The sequence below is a fragment of the Acipenser ruthenus genome, chromosome 2 (genome assembly GCF_902713425.1).
Source record: "Acipenser ruthenus chromosome 2, fAciRut3.2 maternal haplotype, whole genome shotgun sequence".
NCBI lineage: Eukaryota > Metazoa > Chordata > Actinopteri > Acipenseriformes > Acipenseridae > Acipenser > Acipenser ruthenus.
The window spans coordinates 28,966,701-28,983,866 of NC_081190.1; the positions used below are offsets into that span (position 1 = coordinate 28,966,701).

Below are 17,166 nucleotides of genomic sequence, written 5' to 3' on the forward strand. Positions count from 1 at the left end.
GGTCAACTGTTTTAGGAGCTTTGGAAGATCCAATGGGTGTCATCAGACAATGACATCACAGCTGAATATCTCACAGTTTCAATAAGCATTAGGGGAACATTATTAGAAATGGAGGACATTATGCTGATGTGCTTACTGTATATTGTGTTTTATTTTCAGACAACATCCTCTGCGTTGAAGGGAGCTATCCAGCTGGGAATAGGGTACGCCGTAGGGAATCTTACTTCTAAGCCAGACAGAGATGTGCTTATGCAGGATTTCTACGTAGTGGAAAGTGTGTTTTTACCAAGGTAAGTGCTGGGACAGAATGTTACCCTTTTGGGGCTCATTACTTTGCTGTGGTTTTTGCTAACTGAAAGCTTATACTGGAGTATCCAGATGGTGTAGGTTAAAAAACAAAAAAAGGCTGTCCCTTACAATAAGATACTGCAGTATTATGGCAATACATTTGCAGGGTGTTCTAAAAGTTTGCTCTTACGCTGCTCCATGTCATATTTTCTGACACCATTCCTGTGTGTGTGTGTGTGTGTGTGTGTATATATAGTATATATGTATAAAAAAAAATCATAAATGTAAGCTGTGTGTGACAGATATTTCAATCTTGCTGTAACAACATATTTGCATTGTGCTAAAAATAGTCAGTTTTGTTCTTTTTTAGGGCCCTCATTAAAAAATATGGCGACCCTTATACTCTTATCGTGTCCGTCCATCTATTGGTCTGTCTGTCCATCTGTCACACTCTACATGGTGAACACGATAAATGCCTTGATCTTGCACCATTTATCATACACTCCTAGCCCCCTACAGGCATTTCAGACTGCGTCAGCTATAACACAATTAACTTGATTTTATACACATTTTTAACTTTCACTTACTGTGCACTTATTAAGCTATTATGAGGACCTTCTGTATGTGCGTGAGCTGGTTTCTTAGAGAAAAGGTTTCATTGCTTTTGCACCTCTCCTGTGTGCAGCATGCAGCAGATTTGTCCTTGACTGAGTTTACGACACCCACACTTGACAATGAACACCTTTATTTTAGGTGAAGGAACTCTTTGGACTAAAACTGTACGCATTTTTCTTCTGAGCAGCTTGGCTTCAGCATTTTTAAAAGACAGAGAATTTCAAGCCGGCTTTTCTAACTTAGAAAATGAAAAGCCTGTAGTTTGGTGGCCCCACAGAGAAATTAAAAATACTGGTTAGCTCATTACCTTTGTATTTTTGTTCAAAGCAATTGCATTAGTTAGCATTCAGCCAGCATGTTGGTCTGTTACCCTCATTCTAAATGTCTAAAAGTTGCTGTAAAATAAATTGGGTTTGAGAACCGCTGAGGCAATTTATCTCTGGTGACAAATTGCCAGGGATGTCAGCAAGAGAAAAAAAATTCCTCCACAGGAATGACCCTTAACTCTTATCTGTGAGAGCCTTGATGAGAAATAGAGTAGTTAATACTCTTATCATGTCCTAACAGTAAATTCTTCATTTGCTTTTAAGCCGAGCGATGAAGAGGAAACTTTTTGATGAGGTGCATTTATAAAACACCAATGACTGCTCTTAAAAGAAGCAGATTATACCCAACTGTCATTCCAACCAGCTGCTGAAAATATATTTTCAGATTATTATTATAATTTTGTCTTGCATCATGAGAATATTTTACATTATTAAAACACGTTTCTAAAGGTCACTAAGTTAAGAGTAGTAGTAGGTGTGAGAAACGCTGGAACAAGTTGGGAGATGGTAGATATTCTTTAAACAGGAATGACCACAACCACAAAATCAGCTTCCAGCCTGGAGAAAGGAAAAAAAACAAAAAAAAAAAAAACATTTTATTGAGGACAACTGTACACATCTGGGTTTTACTTTAACAATGAGAGCCTTTAAAAACAGTTTTCACTTAGCAATTAATGTCCAAAAACTTCTAAAATGGGATTGTTTCGCTTTGGCATGCTATTACACTGCATGGATTACTGTAGCACGGCAATAAATACGTCTTTTGAAAACTGTAAATTTATCTAACTTGTTTTTTAGCCAATTTAATAGATTTGCATAGGTTCAACTGTACACCGAGTACACTGTTTATTATAAAATTGGAACAAGAAACCACCATTGGGCATACAGACACATCAGTCATGCACAAAAATGTTCTATGTGTTTATGTGTCTAGGATCTCTATTCAACATATATGCATGAACAACCAGTTTGTGTCTCCCATACTAATAATCTTTAACCTAATGGTCTTACTGATCAGCTTCTCTGATCAACTTATCTACAGTATTGGTTGGTTTGTATATAGTAAACTTATAATCTATTTTACCAGTATTGTTAAATCATGGCAATCTGTTTCTCCTATTTTGTATAGCGAAGGCAGCAACCTGACCCCAGCACATCACTACCCAGATTTCCGGTTCAAGACCTACGCTCCCTTAGCATTCCGCTACTTCAGAGAACTCTTTGGGATCAAGCCAGATGATTACTTGGTAAGACGCCATCTTTTGTCCAGTGTTGAGCAATACACTGAGTCAGTAACAGAAAAAGCAAGAGGCTTTAAAGCTCTCTAGGTTTGCCCTTCTTATATCTTTGAATAAAAAGGCAAATGATGATTTCCCTGAACTGTGATCTATTGCATCACACTTTCACTGCTGGTACTAAACAACACCTTTCCTGTAGCACTACAGCGCAGGGCAGCCATTGCTTTTGTGATGTGTGCTGTTGTACTGTGAAGGACTGTATGTTTCTGGATTGAACCAGACAGATATTGCTTTTCTTTATTACCCTTTACTGTACATGATATATTATTTAAATGGATATAAGTGATACTGTTTACATTATTTTAATTGTCTGTACAACAAGATAGAATTAGATGTAATTACCCACTGGAATTGTGTTCATTAAACACTAATTGAGGGCTTTCAGGTAGACATTTCAGCCAAACCTACTATTTCTGTAGATTTGTGAGTATGACCTCATTAAACTGGCTTGTAGATGAGAATCAATATTTCAGTACATCAGTATGATTTTAAAACCACTTCTGTGGAGGACAAAACAAACTGAAAAATAACACCCATCTCTGTTTATTTCCTTTATGAAACATTCAGTATGTTTCCAGTACATGCTGTGCTGTCCTGCATTATCTGTCTGAGAAATCAGCCTGCAAAATGCATTCCAAATGATATAGATGTAGGAAAACAAAGGGTTCACTTTCTGAATGCATATTTCCCGAAGCATATGTAAATCTAAAACACTCTGCATATATGTTTATCTGCAAGCTGCCATATAATATTTCTATTGGCTTATAGCAATATCACTATGGGCAACTTGGATTCTAGCATTGAACTGTGTTTTGATATGAATTTTACAGTAAAGTAAAATATTCTTTCATTTTTTCGCATGAAGTGTTTGGCTCTTTAGGTCTCTAATTATCTCTCAAAATGTTTAAATCAAAATGGTTTTATTTGAATGACCAGATACACAAGTTATGCCACAGCAACTCTCTTTCTCTCCCTCTGTCTTTGGATGCTTGTATGCTTGACTGCTTGAAAATCAATTTTCTTATTAGCTTTATTATTACTTTACCCTCATAAGAGTTGATCCTAGTAAAAGGAAAAGTGTATTAAAGTATACTGAAAGCATGGTATAGGTATTGTAAAGCCCAGGGAGTTATGGTAAAGCTTATAATAACACATTGCAAACATAAGGAGGCAGTGTGGTAAGTGGTTAAAGTCCAGGGCTTGTAACCAGAAGGCCACCGGTTCAAATCACACTCTGCCACTGACTGACTCACTGTGTGACACTGAACAAATCACTTAACCTCCTTGTGCTCCATCCTGCGGATGAGATGTTAAATCAGTGTCCTATTTTAAGTGACACTGCATATAATGCACAGTTCACAGCTTACCGCTGTAAAGCGCTTTGTGATGGTGGTCCACTATGAAAGGCGCTGTATAAAAATAAAGATATTATTATTATTATTATTATTATTATTATTATTATTATTATTATTATTATTATTGTAAACAGTAAATGCATATTATTACCATGAGAAAAGCCAGGGAACATTAGCAAATTAGCAAAATTATCAGAAGGTTGCTATGGAAGTAGTAGTTGTAATAATTAAACTCCTAATTTGGTGCTGTCAGGTTGGGTATGGACTCTGTAAGGTTACAAAAATATTCAATTTATCACTAATGAAACGAAACTATCTAACAAGTACACTGTAGACCAAATTCATCTTATTAGGTGTCCACCTTTGAACATCAACAAATGTAGACACTTCTGGCATTTAAGTATGATACTTTTTAAGGAAAAAGACCATCCTTTTAGGTATGCAAATAGCTCATTATTATTACATTGATAGTTATAATAAGAGGTAAGAAAATGGATTTTAACATTATCAAAACAGAGGGAAAATAGGAACAACTTAAGTGGGAATGTTTTTAGAATTTTTTTTGTTTTTAAGAATTACAAAACTGTGTGAAACCGTTTGTGGCTGGCAGTTCATCGTGTAGTGAATGTTGCACTTTTATGGTCTTGATTAACGCAAGATTGGACACAGTTGGGTGTTAGTCTGTATTTTAACCACATCCTGTGTCGGAGGGAAGCCATTGTGAAAGTGTTTATTCCTGATAGTCCTGTCCCTTGAGGGTTACAACTGCATTAGCTGCAAGACTTTTTTTTTTGTCTACACTGTTGCCAGACCCATATAAAAAACAGTAAACATTGTTATCTTATGTTTTAAACACATTTTACCATGTAAAATATTAAATAAATACAAATTGTAAAAAAATATATATTAATATGGCATTTATGATTTAATGTGTAAACATTTATGGCTGTTTTCACAGACCTTTCTAATGTTATCTAAGTTACCTTAGATAAGGTAGTCGAAGACTATTGCTAATCTGTCAAACCATCCAGCAAAGCAGATTTAAAACCTTAGTAGTACCATATATAAGTATGGGTATTTTGGAGCACTATTGCAATGTAACTGCATTATAATTACTGCAGTACTTTTTGTATGGTTCAGTTGTGTCTACAGTATAAATCACTGTGGTAACATCCTACCTGTAGTTATAGTTTTTCATACAGGAATATTAGAAGAGGTAGGGTCTAATCCGAATAAATTCAGAACATTGTGATTGAATACTGGTCCCGCTTTTAACACATGTTCACATTTTTCTTTCCAGTACTCCATATGTAATGAACCATTAATAGAGCTGTCCAATCCAGGTGCCAGCAGTTCCCTGTTTTATCTAACAAGTGATGATGAGTTCATTATCAAGACTGTACAGAACAAAGAAGCTGAATTTCTTCAGAAGCTGTTGCCTGGGTATTACATGGTAAGAAAAGAATCTCCCAAACATGTTGAATGCTACTTATTTGTTTTAAATGGGGGGGGGGGGAATATGCCCTCCTCTGCAGGTTATTTTTCATATCCTAGCATTCATTTGATTACAATATTTACTTCTACCATTATTATTATGCTTTTTTTTTCATTACTATTTAAAAAAGCATTTTAGTGTAGTAGACATTTCCAAAATATGATATACTCGTCCAAACAGTTATTAGTTAGACTTAGAAGTTTACCTCTCTTTCACACTACTCCTAAAGAGGAAGTGAGAAACATTAGTATGTTTAAATGCCTATATATAAATCACTTGCTTAAAACTTGGCTTACAGTCATTTTAGTTGTGGGAATACTGAATATGCCTTTATAGTTTATAAATTCATGGCCATGACATAATTGATGAGGTTTTTAATACTCACTGGCAGCTCTACACAGCAAACTTGCATGTATAATTTCACATGTGGTTTGAAATGCAAATTCTGTCAACTTACAAATACAAATATTCTCTGCTAAAAAGGGGGGGGTCTTAATACCAGCGCCATTTAAACCATCAAAATAGGCATGTTTTGAACCAAGGTTATGGAAACTGATTATGCAACAGTGTATATGATTCTCTTTAGTGTGTTTTTTAACTTTAAAAGAATGTAGAATAACAGGAAGGGACTTTTTTTATGGGCATTCAACATGACAATCCTATGTCTTTAATGTATTGCAACACTAGCAAGCATTTTGTTAATAGAAAATACACATTTTGCCATTTGTCTTTCCCTTTGTTTCAGAACTTAAATCAGAATCCGAGGACACTTTTGCCAAAGTTTTATGGCCTGTACTGTGTGCAATCTGGGGGTATAAACATTAGAATTGTTGTCATGAACAATGTGCTTCCCCGCTCAGTGAAAATGCACTACAAGTACGATTTGAAAGGTTCAACCTACAAGCGCAGAGCGTCCCGCAAGGAGAGGGAAAAGTCCAGCCCCACGTATAAGGATCTGGATTTTTTACAAGACATGCACGAAGGCTTGTATTTTGAAGCCGAAACCTATAATGCCTTAATGAAGACAGTACAGAGGGATTGCAGGGTAAGTGCCTGTAAGGATCATAATGTTTGCTGGTTTCTCACATGATGTTAGCAGGCATCGGATGTTCAAAGGCCCCCTGATTGGTCAAGTGTGTAAAATTCTATAGTAGAATTTTAAGGGGTAGATGTTATAGCATTTTTAATTTGATCTATCTATCTATATATATATATAATTACTTTGAATCAAAGGCAGCAGTGATTAGAAGTACTGTACTACGTATTGAAGTTTATTTCTGAGGATTTGTGATGCATTAAACACAGAACATAAACCATGGTAGAAATCACATAAAATAAGTGGGGCTTAGTGCCAAGTTATAAGCCCTGAATTTTCCTAATCTTCAGAAATGTCTATAGTTCATTTTTAGCGCCGTGTTGCTAAAGATCTTCTCCTTACAAATGCATTTTCCACTTTTATTGTACAAAATAGCTTATAACTGCCATTTTCTGAATTTCCTGTAAGTAATTTTCCAGCATCTTTTTGTTTGTTTTTTCCTGTCGTGATGTTTGCAGTGGTTTCGCTAATATGGAGTTGTATTAATATTCTCTGCATAGCTGTCTCTAACTGACTGGGCTTGGCCATGATACTGCACTTTCTGATTTCTCAGTGAAATCATGTGATAATTTGACTGTAACAGGGGTGTAATAGGGCTGTGGGCATCCACTGACAGACCGTAGAGATTGGTGAGACACGGAGGTTGATGTTGACACGACACTCAGGATTTATTTATAAGCAAAACAACCATGTGTGCATGGGCGAGAATACACACACAGCACTGTAAACAAAATAATTACAAAAAGGCAAAATAAAACAGCTGCCAACAAGTGCTTCCAATAAAAGAGAGGTTCCACTCAGCAATCTCCCTGACACACACTTAAATAGACTGGGTGGGTTTAAAACCCCTAACCTAATCTCTATTCTTAAATACCAAGGATCCCAATTTACACACAGTGATCCTCAGTTGCGCTTATGAACCCAGTTAAACACACAGATTAAAATCCCCTAACCTAAACCCTATTCTTAAATGCCAAGGATCCCAGTTTACACACAGTCCCCAGTTAGACACACAGAGTCACGTAGTTGGTTCAATCACCATGGATATACACACACAGCCATGCATGCTCTCCACAGATTCACAGCCCTTCACCTCTGGCTTGCAGAGAACAAAGGATTTGCTTTCTTGCTCCTATTTACAACAGGTGGCCAGGGTTAATTGACAATCAATTATCACTTGGCCACCCCCACACCTGTCTTGTTATAAAGGCATTCTCATTCCCAGCCCTCCCATATTTAGCACAAACTTACAAAATTAAACTAACTTTATTTACACAGAAACAAAAAAAACATACTATTTAAATGTATGCCCTTTAAACTGTAAACTCCATCTGTTTCTATGCTGTACTTGGGTCAAACATGTTGTGTAGGCCACACTGCGATCAGGAAGTGCAGCCATATAGTCAAACAACATGACCTGCTCCAGACAAGCTCAAAGCAACTGGCAGCTATAGAAAATAAATAAAATTCCCATGTCCAGGGGATGCTGTGTGTCATTAAGGTGTCTGAAAGGGAAAGGCACTGTGTAAGAAACTGCAAAGTAATAGAACATGTGATTACTTTATCTTGAACAACAGCTTTTTTTAAAGTAAATGCCTCTATATCCTGAAAGTATCAACATCCATCCTGTAAGTCTGCACATGAGGAAATCAAACAATGTAACTCAGACAGAAATATGAGAAATTACTTACAGGTCTGAGCAGGTTTGCTGAGTGAACCAGCAGGACTACTGTGCTGTTTTGAGACTTAAATACAAAGCAGGTTGATGTACTGTAAGATCCCTCATGAGGGGGATTTTTATGACCTGAAAAAATAATGGTGCGCTTTCCTTGGATTTAAATTTCAGTTTATGTCAGTGTTACATGCATTAAAATTAAAATACATTTTATTTGCAAGTCAATTTCTCCAGCCATTTCACAACTTTATGAGCCAAAAACAACCACATTTGTAAATATGTGTAACTTGAAAATATTGAAATGTATGGCTGTTACAAAGACTTTGTAAACTGTTGGAATGCCAGGAGGTTTCTGCAGTGAGGTTCCATTTTAATACAAAGTGATTTGTAATGTGAGCTTTAGCTAGTGGTGCAGGTGTAAGCTTTACCTCCCAAAGCAATGTATGAAATTATTATTATTATTATTATTATTCATTTCTTAGCAGACGCCCTTATCCAGGGCGACTTACAATTGTTACAAGATATCACATTATACATTATTTCACATTATACAGTTATCACATTATTTCTACATACAATTGCCCATTTATACAGTTGGGTTTTTACTGGAGCAATCTAGGTAAAGTACCTTGCTCAAGGGTACAACAGCAGTGTCCCCCACTGGGGATTGAACCCACAACCCTTCGGTCAAGAGTCCAGTGCCCTAACCACTACTTCACACTGCTGCCCATGTGTGTTTTCTCAAATAAGACGTGGAATTAGTGTTCAGTAACTAGTGTTGAAATTTCAAAACGCGCCACACAAATCACAGCATGGCAACCAATGATAAGAACAGACCTTGGTTCAAATTGGCACAAATACTGAGATTACCATTGTATTAGCTGTTATCAACCAAGAAAAGAGAATAATTTAACACTTTGAGATTACATGCTGCATGTACATCCTGAAGGATGCATGCCAAAGTTGTAATTCAAATGAAAGTCACCTTCATCGTTGGGTCTTTATGAATTTAAATAGCTGTTGATTCATAATTCATCATCAAGTGAAAATTCATCATCAAGTGAAAAAGATTGTTTTGAAAAGAGCTGTCGTAGTTCTGCACTTGTCTTCTGGGGTTTTTGGTTGAAACTACAACAGTGGAAAAGCCCAGTGAGCCACATTGGTCTTTAAACATCATTGTGTAGATGTTAGCTTGGGTAATACAGGAAATACAATGAGTTGTGGAAAACAAATGTGTGCTCTCGTTGGTTCCTGCTGCAATTAATATTTGCTGTACATATTTTATACAGTAATTCATATTTTATAAAGTGTTGCACGGAGGCCTGCTGAGTTTTGAATTTGTGCCTGTTTCAATTTGTGCCTGTTTCAATTTAACACATCACAATTTGCTGGCTTGAATACATTCAATAAATGTAAATTAGGTGCTTGCATATAGAAACTTGTCACATTGCTGTCATCGTTTTGGCTGACACATTTGGCTTAAACAATGCATGCAGAATAAGTATTGAGGATTTACTCGTGCTAGGGTGTTCTCAGAACCAAGAAGTGTACAGTGACATTTTATAAACTATGACTTTCATATGGGGGTATATGGACAGTAGTCACCCATTGTGTGGTGCAGAGTGAACATTGTAAAGATGAAATGCACATGTCCTGCACCAACTTGTAACAAATGAGGAAACATTATTACTGTGCTAGGGACTTCGATAAAACTGCCTGTGTCATTAATGATCATCGGTAGTGATAGAGAAGATGATGGGATGAATGTTAAGGCCATCGCATTAGACTCATGTTGACCTGAACAGTGTGTGCTCTGTGTCTGAATCAAGTTTCTCTGGGACCTGCCTCTAATACCTTTATGTCTCCCCGAGGTCTAGCTACAGTGTAAATAATAATAAAAAAAAATAAAGCTCCTGTCATTATAAGTGCATCAAATCCAAGCCAATTTCCATGTCAACCTTTACGTCAAGAAAGCATTCATTATTTCCATCCCATCTGCTGTTACTATATGAGCAAAGCCTGGATATACTGGCCATTCTCCAGTAAAATATCTGGCACCAGATTGTGACATTGTCAGTGTCTTGTTTTCGTGTGGATCGGATTTCTTCTGAACCAAGTCAAAAAAAAACAGATCGAGTCTCAGGTTCAGAAGTACATTTCCTCAAAAAAAAAAAAAAAAGATTGAAAGCAAATAGCTTTTTTTATTTTTATTTTAAATGACTGTCCTTTGTTTGCAATTGTTATTGTTATTGTTCTAGTTGACATATTCAAAATAGACATTTGCAACTCAGACTAGATAAGCAAAATGTCTGTATTGTTGTAAGAGCCAGCAGCACCTTAACCAGCTACTGTGTATTGACAGCAATAGAAAATGAAACTTGAATCACAGTATATGTTAATTAGATGGCAATGGCTCCTACAATACTACAGAATCTTTGCAGGTCTAGCAGGTGTCTGTGGTGAGAGCGAACCTAGAAGCAAGCTCCTTCTAGTCTCAGGTTGAGCACTACAGACTATATCAAAAATTGAATAATTTGAGAAATTGTAAGAAGAACCTCTTAAACAAATGGCGAACATGATAAAAAGGTAAAGGGGCAAGTATGAAAATGTAATTTTAAGCTCTTCTTTAAATGTATGTTCAAATAAAATGTCCAAATACATTCTAAACAATTGCTATTATAATAGCCAGGATGCGATAAAAGGCTTTAACCAAAGGGAAACCATTTCGTCTTGTGTCTGTTGTAAAAGATTCAATGAACCAGAAGGTACAAATGATCCCCTCAATCCAAATGTAATACTGCACATATTGTTTTTCCATCTGCTGCTACATTTGTTCAGAGAAAATGAACGATGACAACGATGACATCGCAGGGTTTCAAGTACCTTGAGCTAAAGGACTTGTTTTAAGGACATGTTAAATGAACGATGTTTGTGCTTGGAGGGAAATGTAAAAGCCTTCTGTTATTAAATTGTCTATTTGTAGATACAGATCTGTCCCAGTTTAGCCTCTGAAGCAATCTGTAATTAGACCTAGAAAGGAAGTAGTGTCTGAGTTACACCCAGAAAAAGCAATATGGCAAAGGCCCGATGAAAACTTTGCTAGTTTAACATGCTGTCCCTTAAAGAAAGAGAGATTGATGCAGACTGCTGATAGGTGCTGATGGACTGAAATACTGACTGTTAAATGATCTGTATCTCCTGAAAATGCTCATAATTATAAAGCAAAGAAGAAAATAAAACAAACAATGTACAGAAAAAAACAATTACGTCAGTTATGAAACATCCTCACATTTGGTTTGTTATTTTAAAACTAAAATGTTATAATCAGGGCTGTCAAGAGATAAAAAAAAAATGAGAGAAAAAAAATGAACCTCAGTTAATCTTGGTTTTATTTAATTGTTATTTAAAAGTTCATATTAAATTTGTTTTATTACTGATGCTATTATTATTATTATTGTTATTATTATTATTATTATTATTATTATTATTATTATTATCCAAAAAACAATCCAGCATATAAATTCTGTTTTCCTGTTTCTGGATCCTATTTGTTGGTCTCACTTTATAGTTTTATATTTATTTACAATCTAGCATTTGCTGTTATTGTTTGAACCAACTGATAAATCACAATGGAGTCAGTGTTACTCAACTTACTGCATTTAAAATGATAAGTTTCCTTTACAGATAAACTGATGCTTTTCATTGCCGTTTAAATAATACTCATTTTAAATTCTCTTTTATTAATAACTTGAATTTGCCTAAATAAAACAAAACATTCACTGAGTAACGATTATATCAATTGTAAATAATATCGTTTAAAATAAATGTGGTTATTGAAATAATGTTCACGGGTCTGCAGTCGGTAGCTATCCAACAGCACTGGTTATAGTATCAGACTGAGCTTGATTCATGGGTTTGCAGCGATCCTGAATTTCTAAAAGAGTGCTCTGTCGATACTGACGGGTTTCATTTGTTCTATTGTTGTTGTCTGTAACAGAACTACTAGAAAGTGTATTTTGAGAAGTGAAAGCATGTTTAGCACGCAGGTGGTACAGCAGACTAGATGCACTTCTGTGATACTGGAACTCACTTTGACAGTGGATACAAGTAACCCTCTTTCTATCCAATGAACCGTCAGAACGTTTTTTAAAAATAAACTTCAGTTGGAGTGCGTGACTAATTTTTTATTCAAACAATAATACAGTCATTCAAACCTGGCATGCACTTGAGTATATTAAAATGGTGCCACAGACAATTAATTATGAGGGACAAGACAGGGGGGTGCGATTAACGTGTGTTAAAAAAATAAATCTCCCCAAAAATGTATGCTTTAATCACAAAGTTATCTGTGATTATTTGACAGCCCTAGTTATAATACATTTGAATCTAAATCAGTTAGGAATAAGTTAAATTCTGCAGTTGTTTCCCTTAAAAAAGTAAACTGTTGCAGTGCTTTGCTTTAAAATAAAGGGGACACATTTAATTGCATAAAATCTGAAATGCAAAAATCAGCATGACTTCATTGCATTAGCATCTGTTCCCTGTGCTTCTCGTTAGCTCACCATTCCTCCTTCCATCCATCCAACCATCCAACTCTCTGCTCAGCAGTTGACTTCATCAATTATTGAAGCCTGGGCTGTTCATTAATTTCCCAGAGACATTCTAATGTGTTGAATGAATATGTATCAAAACTTCAGTTGAGTCAGTGATCCCAGCTATCATTGAGGCACTATTGAAGCCACTCAGTAGTCTGATTGTGAATGAAGTTAAAGTGTAAAAGCAAAAGTGAAATTTCACTGAGGAATAAAATAATTTTAACAGCATATATGTTGCAGGAAACTATAATTTAACAAATCCTTCCTTTAATTCTGTTGATTAATGCTAGTTTTCTACCATTGCATTATTGTATTCTTATCAGAACATTTGCCTTTGCATTTGATTTGGAATAGGGCCCAGAGTATTTTCGGGACCCATGTAAATGCTGTGTGTCGGGAGAATCTGATTTACCCCACTGCATCATTGCGGGTATTCTGCGAAATGAAAGATGTCAGAGTACTTTTTCTTTGCATGCAATGGAAATAGAGCATTTTCATCAGCAAGATAAGATATGGTATTGAAATACTTCTATATTTTAAAAACTGTGCCCAAAGCCGTAGTTTAAATAAGTGGACTTACTGCCGTTCCATGTCCTGTAAGGTGAAGAATTTATACTGTGGTGGTCATTTTAAAGTGTTTGTTGGTTGATTAATGTTAAAATTGACATTAAAATAACATCTGAAGCTGTTGTTAAATAACCAGTAATAAAGAATTTTATGTTCATTTTAAACAAACTGGTCCTGATATGGTGTGTGTGTGTGTGTATATATATATATATATATATATATATATATATATATATATATATATATATATATAATTTTTTTTTTTTTTTAATGTATTTCTAAACTCCCATCTTTACCAGCAGTAGGCTGCTTTTACTTGTCATATTTAGTAGTTTGGTTGAACTTATAACAATAACAAGTAATACATTATTTGAAGTCCTGGCTGAGAGCAAGGAAAAGCTGTTCCTGCTCTCAGTCAGCCAACTGCACTGAAGTAAGAAAAAAGGTTACAGTTAGTAAAGATACAAATATCCCATCAGAAGAGGTCTGTTTAGCTTTTTGCCCAAGTGATGACACAAGCCAGCAGTTCTGGCATGTTAGTTATCACATTGTCGTTCGGGTATCTAAAGGGTTTTTATTTCCTTTTTTTAAAGGAAATGTGGGCAGTGGTGTTAAAGCACTGTCGTTGTTTCATAATTGAACGGTTTGGGGTTCCGAAAACACCTATATTTTGTATTCTGAATTCAAGCTGTGTTAATAAATCAAGAAATTAGAATGTTAATTAGGGTGTCCACTAATGCTTAAAGGGGGTCATCACCATTACGGATTTCTTCATGTGCAGGAAGACAGTATAGTTCAATCAAGCGGAAACCTCAGTGCCAATGAATCAGCTGCTCAAGGGTCCTCAGAGACATCCCAACACAAACACATAGACACAAATACTGTACATTTTATTTTACTCTTAAAGGCTGAAGCTCTATACATTGGAGATGTGGATGGCATAGAATAGATCTTCAACCTGTGGAAGAATAACCATCTAGAGAAACCTTGACATAATGATGCATCACTAAATGTCTTCTAGTTTTACTGCATAGTTGCCTTTAGAGAAACTGAGCTATTCAGGTTATGTTTGGGCCATTGATAAAATGTGTTTACTTGACCTGATTAAAACGAATCTTGCATTTTTTTCTTGGTACAACAAAAGACCTTGTTTCTGTATTGAGGACAGCCTACCCCCCTAATACCGCCACTGTTCTCTAATTGTTCTCAATGTTCCTGGGAAGCACTGCTTATTCATTGCAATTGTGTTTTGGGAGGACTGCCAGGGACATGAAACTAGGGCGATTTGATATATTTGGATCTGTATACCAGATGGATGTAAAATGCATACCCAAGGCTTTCACAGGTAAATAAATTGTGCTCTTGTTTGCAAACATCTTTGAGGTATCCTAGGTAACATTCAGGTTGAATATTGATCTAATTTTAGATGCATGGAAATATGATGCTGGTATTTAAACTAGTCTACCCTCCAATAAGCACTATGTTCAGACAGAACAGTACTTGTTAAAGGAAAGTGCACAAATGAGTACGTCTGTGGTACTAGCTCAGATTTGTAAATTTACTAATACAGTAATGGTAAATTATCTGTTTACATGGACCGCTTGTCTATAATGCCCCCTATGATGAATCCACCATGTTAAAATACCTGTCTATAAAGAACAGTTTTAGACAGTCCCTTTAGCAGTTGTTATTAGGAGTAGGAGGTTTGCAGTACCGGACCATGTTTTATTTGTTTTGTCATTAAGAGCCTGGTGTTAATAAATATTGCACAATGTCCACCTACATTCTTATAACAAGTTAGAATCAGGTCATCATAAATTAAACCTCATTTTACTGTATTTAGTGATGTTATTAAGAGTGTCACAAAAAAAAATGACCAGCAGGAACAGTTAAAAGCATATCCTGTGCTGTTTAGATCATAAAACTACACCCTGTTGTCCCATAAAATCACCTGTGCCCATTAAATTACATTCCCTGTGAAACTGTACTGAGGATTGCAAGCTCTTCAGTGAAAAGATGTTCTGTATACTTTCAAGCAGTCTACCGTTTAAAAATGCATTTTAAAAGGTGTTTCTATCAGGATCCGCTTGTTTAGAATGAATGTATTCCGAGTTATTTAACACCATGTTTGATGACTATAAGAGTAAGTGGCATCAGATGACATTTTAATGTCATGTTAATATAATTGTGTGGTAATCATTAAGAGTGCTTCTGGGTTCAGTTGCTCTGATATTCAGTAATATCGTTTTTCTCTAAATCTATACCTTGTTTTGAGCTGCTTTGCGTTTGTCTAAAAAAAATTCTAAGAGCCGGCATTCAAATCATGTGACAATATGACTCTTCAGCTACCTCTGCTACGTAATAGGAAAGTCAGATCTGATACTCAGCAAACCTGCTTCCACCGCAATGTCTTAGCCAATGATATTAACAGGGTTGATATTGATCAGACTGGTTTAGCTTGGATTTCAAATTTGTTTGAAATGTCAGGATTAAAGCAGAAAAAAGCTACATCTACTGAATTTGTATTGAGTGTTGTTTTCTTGCTTATTTGTGTAACTAAAAAATGAACAGGAGTGTCTTCACCCAGTTAACTTGCATCAGACTCTGACAAGAATGAAAAGCCTTTCCCTTGGTTGAGTGGAGCCCTCCCAGTTTGAATTGAGCCAGGTCACAGCAGGGCAGAATGGCAGAAAAGACTCTCCCTCTGCCCTTGTGACAAACGCAAAGCAGCTCAAAACAAGGTATAGATTTAGAGAAAAACGATATTACTGAATATCAGAGCAACTGAACCCAGAAGCACTCTTAATGATTACCACACAATTATATTAACATGACATTAAAATGTCATCTGATGCCACTTACTCTTATAGTCATCAAACATGGTGTTAAATAACTCGGAATACATTCATTCTAAACAAGCGGATCCTGATAGAAACACCTTTTAAAATGCATTTTTAAACGGTAGACTGCTTGAAAGTATACAGAACATCTTTTCACTGAAGAGCTTGCAATCCTCAGTACAGTTTCACAGGGAATGTAATTTAATGGGCACAGGTGATTTGGCAAAAACTGCATTGGTTCCAGCTCAAGTCGTAGGCTAATTCAGGCCTAATTGCTCATTATCAAGACTGGCCTTTAAAATGTGGGACGGATCGCAACCCTATCTTCTAGCACCCTACTGTTGTAGCCTATTTTCATATCTTGAATTAATTTGTACAAATCTACTTAAACAATGTGACTAAAATGAGCAAAACTGGTTATTGACTGTTTATTAGATGGATCTTATAATACAACAGTTTTGTTTTGCTTCAGCTCCTAATACTTCAGATTATAATAGCCACTATTTAGAAGACGAGGTAGATTAAAAACAAAACTGTGAACTACCATGTTCAGATTGTGGATTCTGACTGGTGAATATCCATGTGTAAATACACTACAGTATAAACCACACCCTGGTATACAGTACCTGTACTTTTGTAACCTCAGTAACACGTTTCAAACAAGCTCTCAAATTACCCTGCATAGTTTATTTAGCTCTTGAACAAAAATAAAACAAAACTTTGCCTTGAGCCTCTGCCCTACATTATAATGCCAGCATTGTAAAGCTTCTGTGTCAGTATGTTGTGGTGGCGTGGCCAGTACAGGTTATGCATGTTAAAACATTAGAGTCTTTAGTACGGTTCCAAACGGACAGTGATTTGTATTATTTACACGGTGATTAGAACAAAAACAACAAACAAACAAATCCTAACTTCACTTTGCAGTACTAACACACACAAGAATGTTCCCTAACTAATACAGGACGGCTAAGCCGTTTTCCTGCAACAAAAAACAAACAGTGATACTTAGCTGTTCC

At 35.9% G+C, this 17,166-nt stretch overlaps 1 protein-coding gene across 2 annotated transcripts in view; it reads left to right on the top strand.

The window, feature by feature from the left end:
- Nucleotides 1-17,166, top strand: part of LOC117411706 (phosphatidylinositol 4-phosphate 5-kinase type-1 beta-like) — a 55,562-nt gene that overhangs the window by 23,184 nt on the left and 15,212 nt on the right. For both annotated transcript variants that reach the window (XM_058993311.1, XM_058993306.1), the window contains exons 4-7: nucleotides 160-290; nucleotides 2,359-2,476; nucleotides 5,183-5,335; nucleotides 6,123-6,422. In XM_058993311.1, coding sequence (XP_058849294.1) covers nucleotides 160-290; nucleotides 2,359-2,476; nucleotides 5,183-5,335; nucleotides 6,123-6,422 — 702 coding nt within the window. The remainder of the gene's footprint in view (nucleotides 1-159; nucleotides 291-2,358; nucleotides 2,477-5,182; nucleotides 5,336-6,122; nucleotides 6,423-17,166) is intronic.